The following is a 17,610-nucleotide window of genomic DNA, read 5'->3' on the forward strand; positions in this document are numbered from 1 at the left end:
TCCAGCTTTAATTTTGTGGCATAATGTTAAAGAAAAAAAATCCCCTGTTGAACTAGGGCTGCAAATGCCTTGAAATGAAAGGGTTTTACTAGAGGGACCGCTGCTAGTGATGTCTCCTCTTTTCCTTCAAGATAAAAGCCATTGGCCAGACAGAGCTGAATGCCAGCAATCCCGAGGAAGTCCTACAGCTTGCTGCGCAGAGAAGAAAAAAGAAGTTTCTTCAAGCCATGGCAAAACTTTACTTCTAGGCTAATGCTGGAAGACTATTACAGAATGTGTGGAAGTGAAAAAAAATCTTTCAAGACTTTATTTTTTTTTTAAATTCATTTAAATTTTTATACAACATTTACAGTCTAGTATCTTTCTTTTTAGAAATAGATGAAATCTTATAATAAACCCCTTATTTTTACAAACTGTACAGAAGGCTGGAAGCAACTTCAGCTAGTTCCACAATGGCTTGTTTCAAGAAGACATGCATTCAAGTTTGCTAAGTTAGCAGGAGTTTAATGTGGATGGCACTTGAGGCTCTAGTGCAGCTTTGTGGGCTGCTCAATGTCATGTAAAACTTGTCCCTGGGTGTGGGGCACAGGTGGGAGCATCCCAAAAGAGGGAAGAGGGCCAATACCCATCTTTCCCAGTCCTGTGTCCCTTCATCACAGAAGTGAAGCACCTCATAGGCAGAGGTAGTGAATATTCCAAGGAAAACACAGTAGTTAATGCTGTTTATAAACACTGATAAAATACATACAGCTCCACAGTTAGTTTAAAACACTGTTCCTACGCTGTGAGTGGTTGTAGAGTACCAGCGGCTCACTCCTTTCCATACCCTCTCCAGTTCTTGTTATGTTCGCTCTTGTTGAGAGTTGGTGGCTGGATCTTAGAAAATAGAACTCCTTCCTCCTAGGACTGTACTTCTTCCAGTTATGGTTACTTCAGCAGCACGTTCGTTGCTTGTACTCTTACCTGAGGTCAGCACTACACTAGAACTGAAGTTCATGGCAGCCCTAACGGGCCACCTTCAACTCATCAGCCTCCTTGTGAGCTAGAATTTGACACAGGGCTCGCTCCGCTGTAATGCAAGGGCAGAGTGGTTTCAGAAAAGTAAACAGCTTACCCACTGACCTCTGTAATACTGCACCTGAGCTCATGGGCAACTAACTGGCAGGCAGTAAGCTTTGACCTTACCAAGAAAAGGAGGGGGGGGAAAAAAAAAAAAAGTCAAGAAGAGGTAATATGTACAAGCTGTCATTGAGTTCTCCTGTAGGGCTAGCCCGAGTTTAAAGCAAGTTTGACATGTAAGTTGAGCGGACAAACTTTGCCACTCAGTCATTTTTAAAAAGTTCTTGAAATTCATAAGTTAGGAATGGTCAGGGTTGAACTAAGTCATGTCTGAGAATGCACCAAAGTAGTCCAGGCTCCTGCGACAGCATGGAGGGATGCTTGGTCTAAATCTTTTATCAAGTCTGTAGGAGGACACCAGGCGCAATTTCCATCTGCTGCTCTATTTGATGCGTCTTTTACTGCCTAAGTCTCGAATAGCAGTAAAGAGCATGAGTCACCCTTAGTGTGGTCTTGTTCTGAAGCACCAAGTCCTGTTTCTGAAACTGTTCGTGATGTTTGTCCATATTTCATTTCTTCTCTGTGCTTTTGGGAGGGGTTATTATTCCTCCTGTTGACACGGGTGATAACTGACCTGGGGCAGTAGATGCTACTCCACTGTTAACTTCTTCCTGTGTATCGGGGAGGAAGACAACAGTTAATACCTGTGACAAGTTCTACTTTTTTGTTCCGCTAATATTCCTCACCCTGCTAGTACAACTCAAGTACTCCAGAGTTAGGATACTGAATAAAAAAAAAAAAAACCAACAGGCGGCGTCACACAACAAAGTGAAGATTATTATCTTTTAAACAAACACTGCGCCAGTTCTCTGCTTACAGCCTGCGAGCATTGTGGTAAAACACCTTTAGTTTATGGCATCATCATGCAGGAGCAAGAAGCAAAAGGTTGGGCACCGCTGACCACTCTGGTGGAGGGAGCCAGGCCAGGTGGGAGCGGGACGGGGTTTGGCCAGCCTTAGCTGCCCCAGGAGAAGGGGTGCGTAATGCACCCGCAGCTGCCTCAACTGCAAAGCCGCAAGCCACCTACCAGCATGTCCAAATAATTTGTGTGTGTTTGGATGTTGTGTCGGTCTTCTGCTGCAACCTTCTTAAAGTTCTTCAGCTTCACAGGGACTTTTTTTGCCACACTCGCAAAGGGAACCATCCATTCTACACACTCTGAAATGCTGTCCCAATCTAAGCCTAGAGGGTAGGACACAGTAACGTATTTAGAAACCATGGGGGAGTTGCTCAGTGTTCCAATATGCTCATAAATTTAAAAACAACAATAACTAATACTGCAGATAAAAAAGTCAGAAACATCCTCCCAGAAACTCCCAGCATTTCCTTGTGCTCCTTCCTTAAGAGCGCTGTGGCGGAGGCTGGTGGCACAGGCCTCCTGAGCAGAGCAGAGCGGCTCTGTGGCCATGAGGGTTCCTGTTGCTTACCAGGCGAGGCTGACACAACTTTTTAAGCTTGAGCACAAGATTTTGGTTCACACTATAAAAACACACGCTATTGTCCCAGTCCTTTATGCTACCACAGGCAACACACAAGTGCTGAGCTTAAGTGATTTTTTTTTTTTTTTTTAAACTTTATAAGGGACAGGCTTGTAGGAATTAGCACACAGGTTAACTGAATGCCACTGGCAGCTGAGGATGACTGGTGGCTGGCTACATTTTAGGAGAAAAAGTAGCCAAATAATGTATAGCTAACAATCCCCAAAACAACAGGCAGTCACAGAGCAGTAGTATCAGCCCAAAAGCAAGAAGGATAAATCTGCTTCATTTCCTTAGCTAAGGCTATGCTTCTGAAAGCGTTTCCTTCTTTTCTGAGTGTCTGTGACATTTGAAATAGTGGTAGGAAGGAAGTGAAATTAGGCGAGGGAAACGCCCACAGAAGAGAAGAACAAACTATTGGTGTCCATGGAGCTTTTGCTCTTTGGCAGCCTGGTAAACCAATACACTCTTAGCAGCCTCGGGCACGTAACAGCTTTCAGAATTCCCTGCCTAACAAGACTAAACTTTACAAAAGCTTCTTACCTGAAGCTTTCTTAACTACTTCAATTGAGGTATAGTGGCAGAGCGCTGCAGCAGCTAGTGTTCTGTACTGGAAGTCCAAAGAATTCACATCCAGAATACACAGGTCTAAGAGCTGAGGAAGTAAAGAGTGGAGGAAAGAAGAGTTACAAATTTTAACAAGATGATACTTTAGTATAATCCTGTCTCAGAAGCTGCTGTGCATACAGCAGTCCCCCTACACTCTATGCTCTAACATGGCTGAGCTTTTTAGGATCATTTGTGTGCATCTAATTTATTTTTGGCATCAATTGCAGTTAAAGTGGGTCTCACAGAGTTATGATGCAAACCAATTTGCACTTTGTAATACGCAATTTGTAACATGCAAGACACTTCACTTGCACGGGTTTAAGTACACCTTGAAACTCTTAGCAGAGCTCCAAGAAGGTATTTTCTTCAATTAAACTATTACCTAGCAGCCCGGTGACCTCGACATGTCTACTCTTCAGTAAGCCTCTCTGAGGCTGGACACAACACGTGCCCATAAAAATGGAACCACAGCAGTTTCAAAATAGTCAAAACACTCCTCGGACTGCCTTCTGGGCAAATACACAGAAACACTGTTACAGATAATACAGGTAAAAACAGTTAACTGTCCATAGCGTCCTAAATTACCCACCCTCCTGTTGCCACTGTAGCACATAGCAATTAAAAAAAACACAAGATGGATTTTTATTTTTCCACTGTACAGAAAAGTCTTAAAATATGTGAGGGCAGGGGGACAAGAAACACATGGGTGCTTGTCCTTAAAACTTACTATGAAGTCCTCTGGCAGTCAAACTGCACATTCCTTAACAAAGTAACAGGTGAGGTGAAACAAGGAAAAGCATTCTTCAATGGCTTTTGGGGTGTAATGTTCAGTTGTGCTTGTACTCACTGCAAAAAGCATTTTCCAATACAATTTACTACCTACCTGTGCTATCTGAATGAATTTTTCCTGAGAATACTGAGGTAGCAGCACTGTCGGAACATCCTTCAGAGCATCCACTTGAAGATAGAGGTTCAGCCAAGAGACGATCGTCACTGGACAGAGTTCCCATTTTAAAGCCTGCAAATATTAAACAAACAGGTAAGCACCTTAAACCCTGCAAGAATAGTTTTGTGCCCTGATGGCTTTTCCCGTACCTCCCCTTCTGAGCTTGCTCAGCTTATTGCACGGATCCTCAGAAGACGCTAAAGAGATTATGTACAATTTCAAGTACAAATATTTTAGATCGCATTCTCACTACTTTTTGAACAGGCTGCGCTAAAATCGGCACAAAAAATATATCTATCTCAACCCCCGTGCAGTTGGATCTTACGTATCTTCCCCATTCAGAAGCTGGGAAATTAGAGTATTTCCCCCGAGCCTTCAGGCTACCTAGCTGCCTGAACCTGCAACTAGTATCTACTCATGGAGAATAAATGTACAAGGAGCTCTGTGACGGTAAAGATGGATCTTTTCCAACATAAGGAGCACCGAGTAGCGTCAGTGCTTTTGCCTGGCTCTCCAGAGGCCCCTGTTCCTGGACAGCAAAGGACCCTGGCAAGTGCACTACACTACAGCGACAGCCTTCTGGTCTGTCCCGTGGCTGGCTGCACCTGTTAAGAGCCTTTACTTGCATATGAGCGCGAGAAACCTGTCCTTTTCTGACAGACAGGGATCTCACCCCAGCCAGGGGCTTTAGAGGTCCACTGCACATACAATGACGGTTTCGCTGTTTTGCAGAAAGAGGGACATACAGAACGTGTTCATTTTCTAAGCAGGTAAATGCCATTAAAACACAAGGCTCAGCCGGATGGTCTTTCAACCGGCACTTACAAACACAGCAAAGTTATTACCTTTAACATAATAAGTTCCATTCTGACAATATCATCTTCACTGCAAGCACCGTCAGTGACGTAAGCAAATTCCTGTATTTTAGGAGCGTAGATTTCCTTTAAGGGAAGGAGGGGAAAAAGTGAAGATTAGAGTGCCTTACAATTCTTAGAAAAGCTTGAGAGGATACTGGCAAATACTTTTCAGTCTATATTGGAATATTAACATTTCTTAGGCTAGAAGAGTGTTTTTCTCATTATATGAAGTGACTTGAAACTTACAGGATGAGGAGATACTAAAAACAAGTAGGTTATATGTTATCTGTTATAAAACATGACAGATTTATCGCAACTTTTTTAGCTTTTGGGGAAATAAATGCTGATCAAGCAATTGGAACAGCCTTTCATTTATACCACTTTCTACTCAGCTATTCCATTTCATGTAAAAACATACACCACCCTAATTCTTGTGCAGCACACTGGGGTATTAGAAAAGGCTTGCTAATGCAGGTTATGCACAACATCTGTTAATGCTGATGCAGTCTCATTGATTTAAAAAAAAAAAAAAAAAAAAAAAAAAAAGCTAGAACAAGATGAGAGAAAAGTCCCACAGCCACTGTACCTGGCAAAATCCATGGTGCAGAGACAGTTAACAAAGAAATTTGCCAACCAAGTCATGCCAGTTGGGGCCACGTATAGGTAGGTGTGTTAGTAAAAGAGAACTTGCCAGCAGAACTGCTTCTCTACCAGCTGGCTCCATGGCCTGATGCCCCACGCACTTCTTTAGAATAGACAACTGCTTGTAGGGAACGGCCTTGGCTTTAGGAACAGCTAGATCGGGGGGTTTCCAAGTATAAAAACTTAATACCCAAAATTTTCCTCTCAGTCTAGCCTATCCTGACCTACAAAAAGAGGCACACAAAAATATGCTCTGGGCTCGCAGATGTAGTGCGCAATGTAACATATCACCATCACTGCACTGATACATTATCTTTAAAAGAAAAAAAAAAATAACCCCAACAAAAAAAACCCTCCACTAAATGGGTTGAAGGGGTATCAGCCTGATGTACAGGCAGTTTGAGACTGAGGCTTGGTTTTGTTCAAGTCCCACACCCATTCTTGAGACTGCTTGCCAATTGCTGTACATTTGGAAAAAGACAAAACAAAACAAAACTACTCCTAGCACATTTGCATACCTTTTAAGTTTATGTGGTCTCCTTCCCTGCTGCTGAGGAAAGGGAGGACAAAGACTACACTCCAAGAGATTGACATATGCACAACTGAAGGAAGAGAAAAAATTTCCCCTTCTGACCTTCAGTGTTGTATGTACACCACCAAGTTCAAAAGATTCAGACAGAAGAAATAAATATGTTATCACTGTCTTTTTAGTTATTCGAAACTTAATATCCTCCTCCCTGTAACAGAGCTTCTTACCTCAAGTTTGGAGGCAATGAATAATGAGGTAATTCCTATGAGCTGAAGCATGCTCTTGTTAATGTTCTTTTGTGTCAACATGAATCTATCAAAAAAGTCTTGAGCTAGGTAGAAGGTTTCCCTGTGGAGTGCATACACCTCACATACCTACAACAGGAAAAAAAAACAAATTCAGTTTTCTGTTAAAAGACTCTATGTAGACACATTGGAGTCTTCAAGCTTTAATAGTGAAACACAGTAGGCACAATTTTATCTTTTGTACACACAAACTATCACATACCCAGCTGTGTTAGGATGTAGTGGTTAGTACGGGGCTGGAAAAAGTATCTCCTATGCCCCCACCTAAACATGGATTGTCTATGATGCACTAACATACTTCCAAAGTATACTTTTTCCAATCTAAATAGCATCCAGTTTTCCTAAAAATGAGTACAAACAATTTTACACTGAAAGAAGAAAGCCTCCTTTTTTTTTGGGGGGGGGGGGGGGGGGGGGGGGCAGCTAAAACCCCCGCTAATTTGCTTGATTAAGAATACTCTGGGCTCAAAGCTGAAGTTGAAGTCACTGAGCAGATCCTCCCTGTATTCGTAGTAGGTCTTGTCCCAGGGCAGAACCAGTAAAACCCTTGAAATCTTTGGCTCTACAGCAAATAAGGCTGGAAGCTCCTGCCCGAGGGGGCTCTGCTGGCAAGCCAGGAGCGCTGCCCGCAGCCCTCAGGCACACCGACAGCCTCACTAAGCAGGAACAAAACTGCAGGAATGGCCATCTGCTCCATACAGTTGTGGGTTTCCCTGGCAGGGAAAACTTTTAATACTTGCATTGTCTCAAAGTGGTTCAAATGCCAGTTCACCAAAAAAGGAAAGGAGACTGCCCAGGCCTGGAGATCTTATGCAGAGGCCTACTTTTCCCTCCGATCTCTAACTGAATTTGGGTGGGTCTACTACATCTCCAACTTATCTGCAACTCTATATCCCTTCTACAAGCAGAAACTAGTTAGATATCTATAAATTACTTACGATCTACATATGGTCAACAGGAAAGAATATCCAAGCAATAGATCCCAAGTCCAAGCTTCCTACCCTGCTTCATTATTTCGCTTGGATACAAAGTCAGAATAAAATCTCACTACTACTAGCTATTTCCTAAGATAATGTTGAAAGCCTGTTTGCAAATTAAAACCCTTCCTGACTAACAAAAAATGCAACTGGTTGGCAGTAACACCACAGCTCATTCTTTTAGACCTGATCTAATATTTGCCAACTGATGTGCTACTCTGGTATTATTAAATACTGCTCCACAGAAGATTCAGAACTAAAAAGATACAGACCAGGCCCACCCATGAATAAATGGCACAATTTCTATAAAAGCGTACTGCCCAAACATAAGCAACGATGCTTGATCATGTTAAATAGTATCTCAGTTATGATGTTACAGAAGACAGTGTTAGGAGCTACTGGAGGACTCTCAAAACTGCTGGGATTTTAATCCACTGTGGCACACAGAACTGCCAAGCCAGACAATAACAAGGCCCTTGTTGACATTTTTGTTTGGAAATTGGATGATTTCCTAAGAGTTCAAGATTTTCAAAAAACACAGAAAAACACGATTTAATGGTAGTATGTAAATTACACATTAAAGGAAGTAGGGAAGTGCACAACTAGAATATTTTTTGTATTCAGACCATGTTTTTAAAAACAAAAAACCTACTCGGCTCCTTCCCTTTCCCTTGAAATTCCCTGTCCACCGAGACAGCAAGAGTGCCACTAACATCTGCTTCCTTGGAGTACTCGATATGGAGCTGTCAAACCTGCAAGGTTCCTTCTGCTGATGGGCAAGGATTGCATAAGTCAAAGGTTGCTTTTGGCAGTGGTGACTGAATACGCTCAATAGAGTTCTTGGAAACGCCTCCAGAACATAGTTCTCTATTTACAACACTAATACTCCTTCGCATAGGCTGCCAAGATTGAGAACTTCCATTTTGTTTGACAACTGGAATACTCTGAAGTACAGTAGTTGGACTGGAAAATTGATGATTTAGTTTTAACTGTTTTCCAACAAGAGCCTGTCTATATCAAGAGCCTTCAGATGTCAGCCACGAATGCACTACTTTCTTCTGCTCTCTTCATAGGATGGAATTAAAAAAGTACTAGTAAGCCAGAAAATAGTGTTAGGGCTGACATCCAAGAGCTCTTGATACATATAGACAGGGCTAGGGTGGTAACTCAAGTCCTCAGGACAGATGCAGTTGTCTCATAGCTTAGATACAGTCTAAGATGTAAAGGTAGAGCTCCATAACTGATCTGTCTACAGGAATTTCAGTGCAATTTCTCCCCTTGCCAGGAAATAAGTGTGGCAAGAGCATAAATTTAGTACTGTTGCTTGCTGCCCTGTGTGGAAGGTTCAGAGTCTCCTGCAGGGTAAGACTGAATGTAGCTCATCAAGAGGATCAAAAGCAGTAACTTGTAACCCTTTTTGCTGCAGATCAGTTTTAGCATTTACCATAGAGTACATTTTGCTATTAGATCTTTTATGTAAAAGCTGTGCTTTTATCTGCCTACTTCACAGGCGTAACACATGGCAAAGTAACTAAAAGAACACACCTCTAAGAGCCAGTCTAAGAGTATTGATCTCATGTGAGGTTGCAAACTAGAATGTAGTGATGTGAAATGTTTGCAGTGAGCGTATCTGTTCTCCTTCTTCAGGATGTTGAGCCAGACATCTTTGGAATTTCCCCAGCTATGGAATAAAGTTACAAGCATTGTTAAGTACATATACACCTTCACAAAAAGAGTATAAAAACGTTATTTATTGTTTACATATATTCAGGAACAAAAAGAAAAATTCCACATACTAAAAGATCCTTATGGTAATTAGAAAACTGCAGGTAGACTTTGAACATTTTACATCACTACAACAGCAGCTTGCCAAGATCATCAGCAAGTCCAGTTTTATAGAACAGCCAATAAAACTGAACGTGTGCATCCCAAAGTTGCACATACAACCAGAGTTTCCTATTTTGCCTAGTTAGGTGGCTGTCCAGAGAGCAAGATAAAAACCAAGACCTTCCCCATAGATAAGAAAAAAACCCACCCCACTCCCCAAGAAACACAAAACGTATATGAAGTTGTCTGGTTTAGTTTGAGAAAAACATTTACAGATGGTGTTTAAAAGTCACTCATCCATCCCTTCCTTTTCTAGCTTACCTTAAGGCTCAGAAACAGGCTATTGTGAGAAAACCCGAGTTCTTGTTTATTGCTAATTTATAATTTATTAGTACTCAAGTCTACTTGGGAAGAAGATGCCTACATCATTAATATGGCTCGATTTTAATTTGCAATTATTGTTATTATGAATTGATGTGGTTTTTTTCTTAGATATACTTCTCATCCTACAGTTACTAAGAGAAACAGCACATTAATCAATGCAATGCTGATTTCCTACTGAAATTTTTTGGAGTTATATATTTACCTTTCCCCATGCAAAAGCAGAAAGAGATTAAACAGACCTGATCACTGGTATCGCCTACAAATTCTAACCCAGATCAGTTCCATCCTGCTGCCATCATAAGTTAAAACCTGGAGAGATACTTGCTACTTTAAGGCACAAGTCTCCCTATTTAAGTGGGCAAGCATTGAGACATCTCCTATTATGATCTTTCTGCAGCAGTTACGAAGGCAGGAAAAAGTAAATGATCCTCTCGTTCAGCTAATTGGAAAGGATGGAGCTCAGCTTTACCAGATGCCTGTCGACAAGAGGTGAACATCAAGGATTAAACTCCTTCCATGGAATTCTGTATCTGAACATATCTTTGGGATCCAGCAGTTTCCAACAACTTGCTAAAGGAGTGCATGAGATTCCCTCATTCACCATCCTTTTTTTTTTTACGATTATTATTTTTAAAAAACTACTTTGCACTAAGCTTTCCAACACACACAAAAATGTAATTTGCTAGGTACAGGGAACAGCATACTGTTTTTTAAAGCACAGTTCAGCAGGCTTGAGAGTAATACTGAGAGAGAAGAGCAACTGAGTTTGAAACTCAGTGAAAGAGACTGTAAGAGATACATTGCTTTGTACTGAGGCAGAACATCACCATGCAGCATCTCCCAGTTCTGATCAAGTGGTGTATCTAGAAAGGTTCTCTTAAAGTAATGCTTCATGTTCTGCTTCTCTTCTCATTCACCTCAGCAGAAGTTGCCCCTGAAGCATTGCAGTAAATTTAACAACTCTCTCATTAAACACCAGGCTGATACAAACAGCAACTGAGGTACTCATCTAACACACCTGAATGTCTAAGAAATTCAGAAATTGAAAAATCCAATTTAGTCAGTTAGTCTATCCCTCTGCAGAAGGGAAACTTTCTAGAACTGTGACTGCCCCAAGCATACTGCATTGCATTAGTAAGCTACCTGTGCAGCAATATTGCCACAAGTTTATTTACATATCTGTATATTTTTAAGTTCTTAAAGAAAACTTTGCTTGGTATTTTTTGGTCACTCAGTTCCAATAGCACTGAAAGAAGTTTAGTTTAACCATTACGTGCCTCTTAACCACTTAGAGTCTCCAGTGTTAAGTTACAAAAGGAGAGCTCTGAAAGATGAAAATTATCTGTCCAGTGTGTTTATAAAACTGAGGTGTGTGTGTATGTGTGTGTGTGGAGAGAACCCAGAATTTCTGTCTTTTTTTTGGACATCAGATTGTTTGTGGGATGAGAAGACAAGTAGAGGTATGGGTTGAGTACTGCCCACTATTATACAAACACAATACAACAACAGATTTTACTACAGTAGTTCGGCATATTTGATAACACATCAACAACTGTTGCATCTGGTAAACTTACTTGAGTTCTGGCAAAGGCGATGGATTTATGAAGAGGTTTCTGAACCTGTATTTTTTGAATCTTGAGAAGTCAGTGGTTACTGATTCTTTGTGAGGCGTTTCAATAATTATGCAAGGCGAGATGCCTCCTGTTATCGTGGGCGGCCAACAACTCTGCAACATAAACAAGGTATCTTTTAAATGCTGATTTTATTATAAGAGCAAGAAAGGGAAGAAGTAGATTACGGTAACAACAATAATATATGTAACGTATGTTAGCCTTTTTTGGACCTCAGCATTGATTCAACTACTGAACCCAAGACAGACAGAGATTAAATGCCAGCAAAGCCTTTTGTAGCCAAGATGGAACATGTATAAACAAATGTGATAAATTTGGGAAGCTCAACTTTAAGGAAGACAACTGCCTTTAGTTTATGAACCCACAAGTAACTTATCCATTGCTTGAGCTGCTCAGTTACGGTACGTAAGGCAAAGGTACTCATCGCTACTAAAACACAAGACACGAGGTTGCTGGTCCTATCTACTTATCTACTCAGAGGGAAAAGAAAGGAGAGGGTGGAGGTTCTACTCTCTCTCAGGGGAAATTCAGCAACTTGTTATCTTCCAATTAAGCACTCCAGAGAGGAGCCACCCATCTCGGCTCCAGAGCTAGATACCCACTGAGCAAGCAGCAGCTGTGAACTATCTCTCAGCCTGGCAATGCCAAATATGGGATGCAATGACTCAAAAGGAGAAGAGCCCAAAGTTATTCATGCAGAAAGCTTTGAAGAAGGAATTCTAGATTACTTCAGTTAACTCTGCAGCTTGTTTCACTAATACTTACTTGGTTGTACATAACCAATACAAGTAAAGAGGTATCAAATGCATGGAGCATATGCAATGCTGTAATGGCTGACAGCCTTCAAAATGGTGACACAGAACTTTAATCTGCTCTGTGGAGTTAGAGGGGATCCCCATTCCCAAAGAATGGCAACACCTGCCCCTGAACACAGGAACTTTTCCTATATAGCTGTTTCGCAAGGCAAACTACATACGATTTCCTTAGTATATCTAAACCTATTTATAGCCAGACTAAAGTACCCTAAGAGTGAAGTTACATACTCCCGCAGAATTGATCCGAACAGCACATGGGCCACGAGAAAAGGGAGATCCCGCTCTTTCTTCTCTCCTGTGATCCTCACTGCCCAAGTCCCACCCCTTCCTTCTTTTGTCAGCTTTGATGCCTGTCAGACCCTCTGCTGGGTTGATTCAACTCACTAACCCAGCAGAACATTAATTCAGTTTGTAGTGTCAAGTTAGCAAGCTGAACCTGCACACTGCTTCATTTAAAGAGAACCAAAAATGGAGCAAGGCAGGGGATGGAGTGCATGGCCAGCTATCAAGGAAGGAAAGAAAGGGGAGCAGGATTTCGCCCTTTCGGCAAAGTTAAGTTGTGACACACGGTTTCACCCAAGTACAGCTGATGTACTTACACGGCATTTTTCCCTACACAAAGTTTGCAAAGAGAACTTCACAATCGGAAGAGTTTTGCTTCACCATAGCTGTTAGTCTCATTTGCTTTACAAACAGGAAAACTGCAAACAACATTGTTTGCAAGAGAAAGTTACATCATTTTACTAACCCACTTTAAAATAAACTGTATAGCCCCTCACTTGGTTTAGGAGTAGCCTGTGTTGGTTAAAACAGATTCCTAAATTGATTTAAATAATCAAAAGAACTGTTGAGTGAAAGTAAAGAGGGCCTGCACAGTTATGAGTCGTCTTAACCAAATGGCCGTGAAACCACACCTTAAGTTAAAACAAGTGCAATGATCTTGTTTAGGCTTGCCTCTAGGACTTACCTGCTCTGCATGTGGAATTATTCTGAAATATCTGGGTTTATTCTCATTTTTACACCTAACCTTACTCTGCAGTGGTTTCCACACTGAAGGACACTTTATCTGCAACAAAGCCACGCGTAAAAAAGCAAAAATGGATAAAAAGATGCTAAGGTGCAGAGCTCCCATAGTTTTTAATATCCGAAGGTAGAAACTTACCCTATTCAATACTTTCTAGCGTGGAATGCATGACTTTACATAAACAACATAAACCAGACTCCCTCACCTAGTTTGAACCAGGAATCAGGACTGAATTACCTTAATCTCATATTGATGCTTTTTAGCAATTTTCCCATCTTCTCTTTTCTTGATCTCCTGCTGAGAAGAGACACACACATATCAATACACTGACAACGACCAGCGCAGCCACCTCTGAAACTAAAGCAAACTGTTGCCATTCCCACCCCAGAGCAAAGATTCTCCCACCCAAATACACCGGAGAACTTTCAATATTGTTAAATTTAATACATTGCCCAAACTGGTCACCTCTGCTGTTCTCCTTTTTCTGGTCTGGAGATGTTCTGGTGCCTGCAGTTCTTGTGGAGACTCTTCTTGACATGACAGCGGCTGCTGCTGCTTGGCTTGCAACCGGCTACTGCAAAGAGCAAAAAGACATCAGATGTTAGGAGAGCGGCCGGTATTAGATGAACGCAGATACGCTTGGTGTATTATGGTGTATTAACAGTTTACCTGCGTCTTGACATCTTCTTTGGGTCGTAAGATCTCTACCTGGACCAAAGGAAAAACATAAGCTCAGTTAACGTATCCTTAGGAAGTTAGGACCAAGTTCCGTGCTTTGCATCACAAAGAGCAGCACGGTTTACGCAGCTGAAATAGAAGGGCAGGAGTATTTTACTGGCAGGAGGAACGCCGGAGCAGAGGATGGCTGAGGCGTATGATCACAGGCAGCTCCACGTCCCGCTGGGAGTTACGCTGCTGAAGCGGGCTACACCGGGATGCCCCGGTGCGCCAGCAGCCAGTTTGGCACAGGCCGGCTGGGCTCGCCTAGCCCGGGGGGGGGAAGCTGTAAAGGGACATTTCCCACGCGGGAGGATGGGGGGGGGGGGTGTCCCTGGCGCCGTGACCCCCCACCCCCCGCGCACCCCAGCCATCAGGCACCCACGCAGACACGCGCTCTGCCGGTGCACCGGCTCCCCCCGGGGCCATTTCGCCGCCGCCCCCCCCCCCCACCTGCCGGGATGGGCCGTGCCGTGCCGAGCCGTGCCGCCCGCGCTCCCGCCGCGCCGGTTCCGCGCCAATTTGCAGAGAGCGGGGAGGCGGCGGCCTGCGCCGCGCCGCGCCGCGCCGAGCCGAGCGGGGCAGGGCCGGGGGGACGCGGCGGCCGGCCCCGGGGCGCCGCGGGGGTCAGGCTGGGGCGGGGGGGCACCGCCGCCGCCCGCGCTCCCGCGCCCTCCGAGAGGGGCCGAGCCGCCGCCTGCCCCCCCGGCCCGCCCCGCCGCGGCCGAGGGGTGCGGAGGGGACGCGTGAGGGGGCAGGGAGCGGGGCAGGACGGCGGCCCCCCCCTCCCCCGCGCTCCCGCCTTGCTGCGAGCGAGGCTCCCTCCAAAACCTGAGGGGGAAGTGGGGGGGTGGGCCCGCCGGGGCGGCAGCCCCACGCACGGCGACACCCCCCCCCCCCCCAGCCGGGACACCTTCCCTCGGGGGGGGGGAGCCGGCACAACGCGGGGGGGGGGGGGCGACGGGACCCCCCCAGCGCCCCTCAGCGCGGGCTGGGGCCGGGGCACCGCGGGGATCGGGGGCTCCCAGGGGGGTGTCCCCCCCACCAGGCGCCCTCCTCGCCAAGCCCCAGTCCCGAGCGGGGGGAGCCGGGACCCGCCGCCGGGACGGGGCGAGGGCGGGCGGCGCGGGCCGGCCATGGGGGTCAGCCCGCCAAGCGGCTCGGCCGGCTTCCCCGCCCCCACCGCGCCCGTCTCCCTCCAAAACCCGGCAGCCCGCCACCCCCGCGGGGCTCTCCGCCGCCGGGCGGCCCCGGGGTGGAGGGGGGGGGCGGGGAGGGGGGGAGCGATGGCGGGCTCCCGCCGCCAGCCCGGCCCGCCGCGCTGCCTCCCGCCGCCGGTGCCCGCCCGGGCCATCGCCCCTCGCCGCCGCTCCCCGCCCCGGGCGGGAGGGCACCGCGGCGGCGGATGGGGCCAGGCGCGGACACCCCCCCCAACCCCCCCCGGCTCTCCTCAGCCGCTCTCCCTCCAAAACGGTGCCCGGGCGGGCGGGCAGCCCGCCTCACCGCTCCCGCGCCGCCCCGCCGCGGCTGCGCCCCAAACACCGGCACCGGGTCCGCCGGTACCGCCGCCACCATCGCCACCGCTACTGCCACCATCACCACCCTCGCCGCTGCCGCCGCCACCACCACCATCATCATCACCATCAGAACCATAACCATCGCGACGGCCGCCCCCCGTCCCCACCGGCGGGACCCCCTCCCGCCACGCCCCGCGCACCTCCGCCGCCGCCGCCCGGGCCGCGCTGCTCAGCTGGCGCCGGCGCCAAGTCGCTATATAGCGCGGCCCGGGCCCGCGCTGCGCATGTGCGAGGGCGGCAGACAGCTCCCCCGCCCGCCGCCCTCCCTCCGCCGGCGCCCGCGCCCCGCTCGCCCCAGCGCCGCCCATTCGCCGCGGGGCCGCCCCGGGCCCAGCGGCTCCCCCGCCCGCCTCCGCCGCCGGGACACCCCCGCGCCCCGCCCGCCCCGGCTCCCTGGAGAGCGGCGGCCGGCTCCCGGAGAGCGGCGGGCGGTGCCGGGAGGAGGGCTGCCGCCCCGCAGGGAGAGCCGCCCGCCGCCCCGTCCGCTCTCCCCCGGTCCCGGCTCGGCGGGGCACCCCCGGCACCGTCGTCCCGATCGGCCGCGCCCGCGCCCCGCCGGGGCGGCTCCGCCGGCGGCCCCACGCGCCGCGCCGCGCCGCGCACGCCGCAGCCCGCCCGCCCGCCCCGGGGCGGGGCCGCCGCCCGCCCCCGGCCAATGGGAGCGCGGCGCTCCGCGGCAACGTGCAGCGGGCGGCGGAATGTAAACACGGCCCCGCCGCGCGCGCCCCGCGCCGCCCCGCCCCGCCCCGCTCCCGCCGCGGCCCTGAGGGCGGGGCGGCGCCTCCCGCCCGCCGCCGGCAGCCCCCGCCCGCGGGGACGCGCTCCCCCCGGCGCCCCGCCGCCCCTCGGCGGCACCCCCGCCCGCCCGCCCGGCGCTGTCGGCCCTCGGCCGCCCAGCCGCGGCCCGCTTCTCCCTGCGCCGCCAGCCTCCCGACCCACCGACAGCCCTCTCCGGTGCGACCGGCCCTCTGGCAGCCCGCCGGCCGGTGGCTGTCGCGCGTGTCACCGCACAGGGGTGTCCCTCAGCCAGCCGCCCCCCATGAAGGCACCCGGCGCCGCCGCGAGGGGCCTGGGCCTTCCTGCCAGAGCCCGCCCCCGGGGTCCCTGCTCTCTCCCTCCGCCTCTGCGGCGTTTAACCACAGAGGAATTCGCCCAGCAGAAAACGGGCCTTCCCCGAGCACAGCCTCCGCGGTCCCCCGTGGGTGGCCCTGTCCCCACGGCTTTCCACAGCTGCCAGCCGGGCCCGGGCCCGGGCCCGCCACCGCCCCTCGGGGTCCCACCGAGCCCCAGGGCAGCAGTGCCCGCCGCGGGAGCACCCACCCCGCAGCCCCCTCTGCCCCCATGCTGGAGGGTGAAGCTCACCCTCAGCGCCACGCACGCCTCCCAGACACTGGTAACACCGCTTGAGGGTTGCACAGAGTTTTCTTAAATATCCTAAAAAAAAAAAAAAAAAAAATTCCACACTGCCCCAAAAGCAACCAAACCCCACAGCACCATGTCCTTAGCAATGCTTGGAGCACGCGCTTTTCTTTAAAACACCCATGGCAGGGGCTGCGCGTGGAGGCAAGCCCTCACCTCGACGCAGGGCACCTCTGGCTATTTTGCTGGTGGCGAGCAACTGGTAATTTCCCTCTCCTCTCTTGCAGTGCAAAGCACACGTGCCGCAAAACAGCGCAAAGAGAAGCCGCAGCTGCCTTCAAGTAAATCCACCTCATCGTCATTTTTTTCACTTCTGCTTTTTCTTTTCCCAAGTGTAACGCTATTAAAGAGTAAACACAGTTTTCGCCTCTAAATACGTATAACAGTAATTAAACACAATAACCATGTTTTGGTGCTTACCTTCTTATAGTTTCGCCATTTTAAAGGGCAAGAGAAAAGGCAGCATAGCCCACCAGAGGTGGAGAGATGCTACAGTAGGGTTGCTAACAGCAGTTTAACAGGTCACAAGTTTTGGGCAGCAAGGGCCATCTCTCAGCTGCGGGTGCTTACAGCAACCGATGGAGCGGGGACAACGATTCCTGCAAACTGCGTCTATGACAGACGCGCGAGATGGATGTTGCAGCCACCCAGCCTCCTCAGTGCTGCAAAATGCCCATTCCAGTTGTTATCATGAAGAAAATCTGCTAGTTGTGGCTCAAAAGAGATGTAAAAAACCCACAAACCACTGTCATCT

The 17,610-nt window shown here is 48.2% G+C and overlaps 2 protein-coding genes across 3 annotated transcripts in view; one reads left to right on the plus strand and one right to left on the minus strand.

Moving 5' to 3' along the window:
• The window catches only part of INTS8 (integrator complex subunit 8), a 28,253-nt gene extending 27,057 nt beyond the window's left edge, over positions 1 to 1,196 (plus strand). Inside the window, exon 27 of the mRNA XM_075706298.1 lies at positions 132 to 1,196. Coding sequence (XP_075562413.1) covers positions 132 to 248 — 117 coding nt within the window. The 3' untranslated portion in view covers positions 249 to 1,196. The remainder of the gene's footprint in view (positions 1 to 131) is intronic.
• A 24-nt stretch (positions 1,197 to 1,220) lies between these two features.
• CCNE2 (cyclin E2) lies at positions 1,221 to 17,339 on the minus strand. 2 transcript variants are annotated; one of them, XM_075706300.1, is made up of 12 exons: positions 17,277 to 17,339; positions 13,813 to 13,851; positions 13,609 to 13,717; positions 13,381 to 13,437; positions 11,248 to 11,399; positions 9,008 to 9,143; positions 6,408 to 6,554; positions 4,998 to 5,093; positions 4,090 to 4,224; positions 3,141 to 3,252; positions 2,147 to 2,301; positions 1,221 to 1,730 (listed from the first exon to the last, which is right to left on the minus strand). In XM_075706300.1, exons 2-12 carry the CDS (start codon positions 13,824 to 13,826, stop codon positions 1,629 to 1,631), a joined length of 1,215 nt encoding a protein of 404 aa, XP_075562415.1. In that variant the 5' UTR covers positions 13,827 to 13,851; positions 17,277 to 17,339; the 3' UTR covers positions 1,221 to 1,628. The 2 variants fall into 2 exon arrangements, with proteins under 2 accessions (XP_075562415.1, XP_075562414.1); XM_075706299.1 differs by having other exon boundaries at positions 13,381 to 13,440.
• Positions 17,340 to 17,610: the final 271 nt, after the last annotated feature.

This window comes from Pelecanus crispus, chromosome 2 (assembly GCF_030463565.1).
Source record: "Pelecanus crispus isolate bPelCri1 chromosome 2, bPelCri1.pri, whole genome shotgun sequence".
In the NCBI taxonomy this organism is placed as follows: Eukaryota; Metazoa; Chordata; class Aves; order Pelecaniformes; family Pelecanidae; genus Pelecanus; species Pelecanus crispus.

Excerpts from the sequence above, each read along its gene's own strand:
- CCNE2 (XM_075706299.1), bottom strand. Across the intron at positions 6,555-9,007 it reads TCTTAGACTGGCTCTTAGAG|GTATGTGAGGTGTATGCACT; the intron begins GTGTGTTCTTTT and ends TTCCTGTTGTAG. Across the intron at positions 4,225-4,997 it reads TGGAACTTATTATGTTAAAG|GCTTTAAAATGGGAACTCTG; the intron begins GTAATAACTTTG and ends TAATATTTGCAG.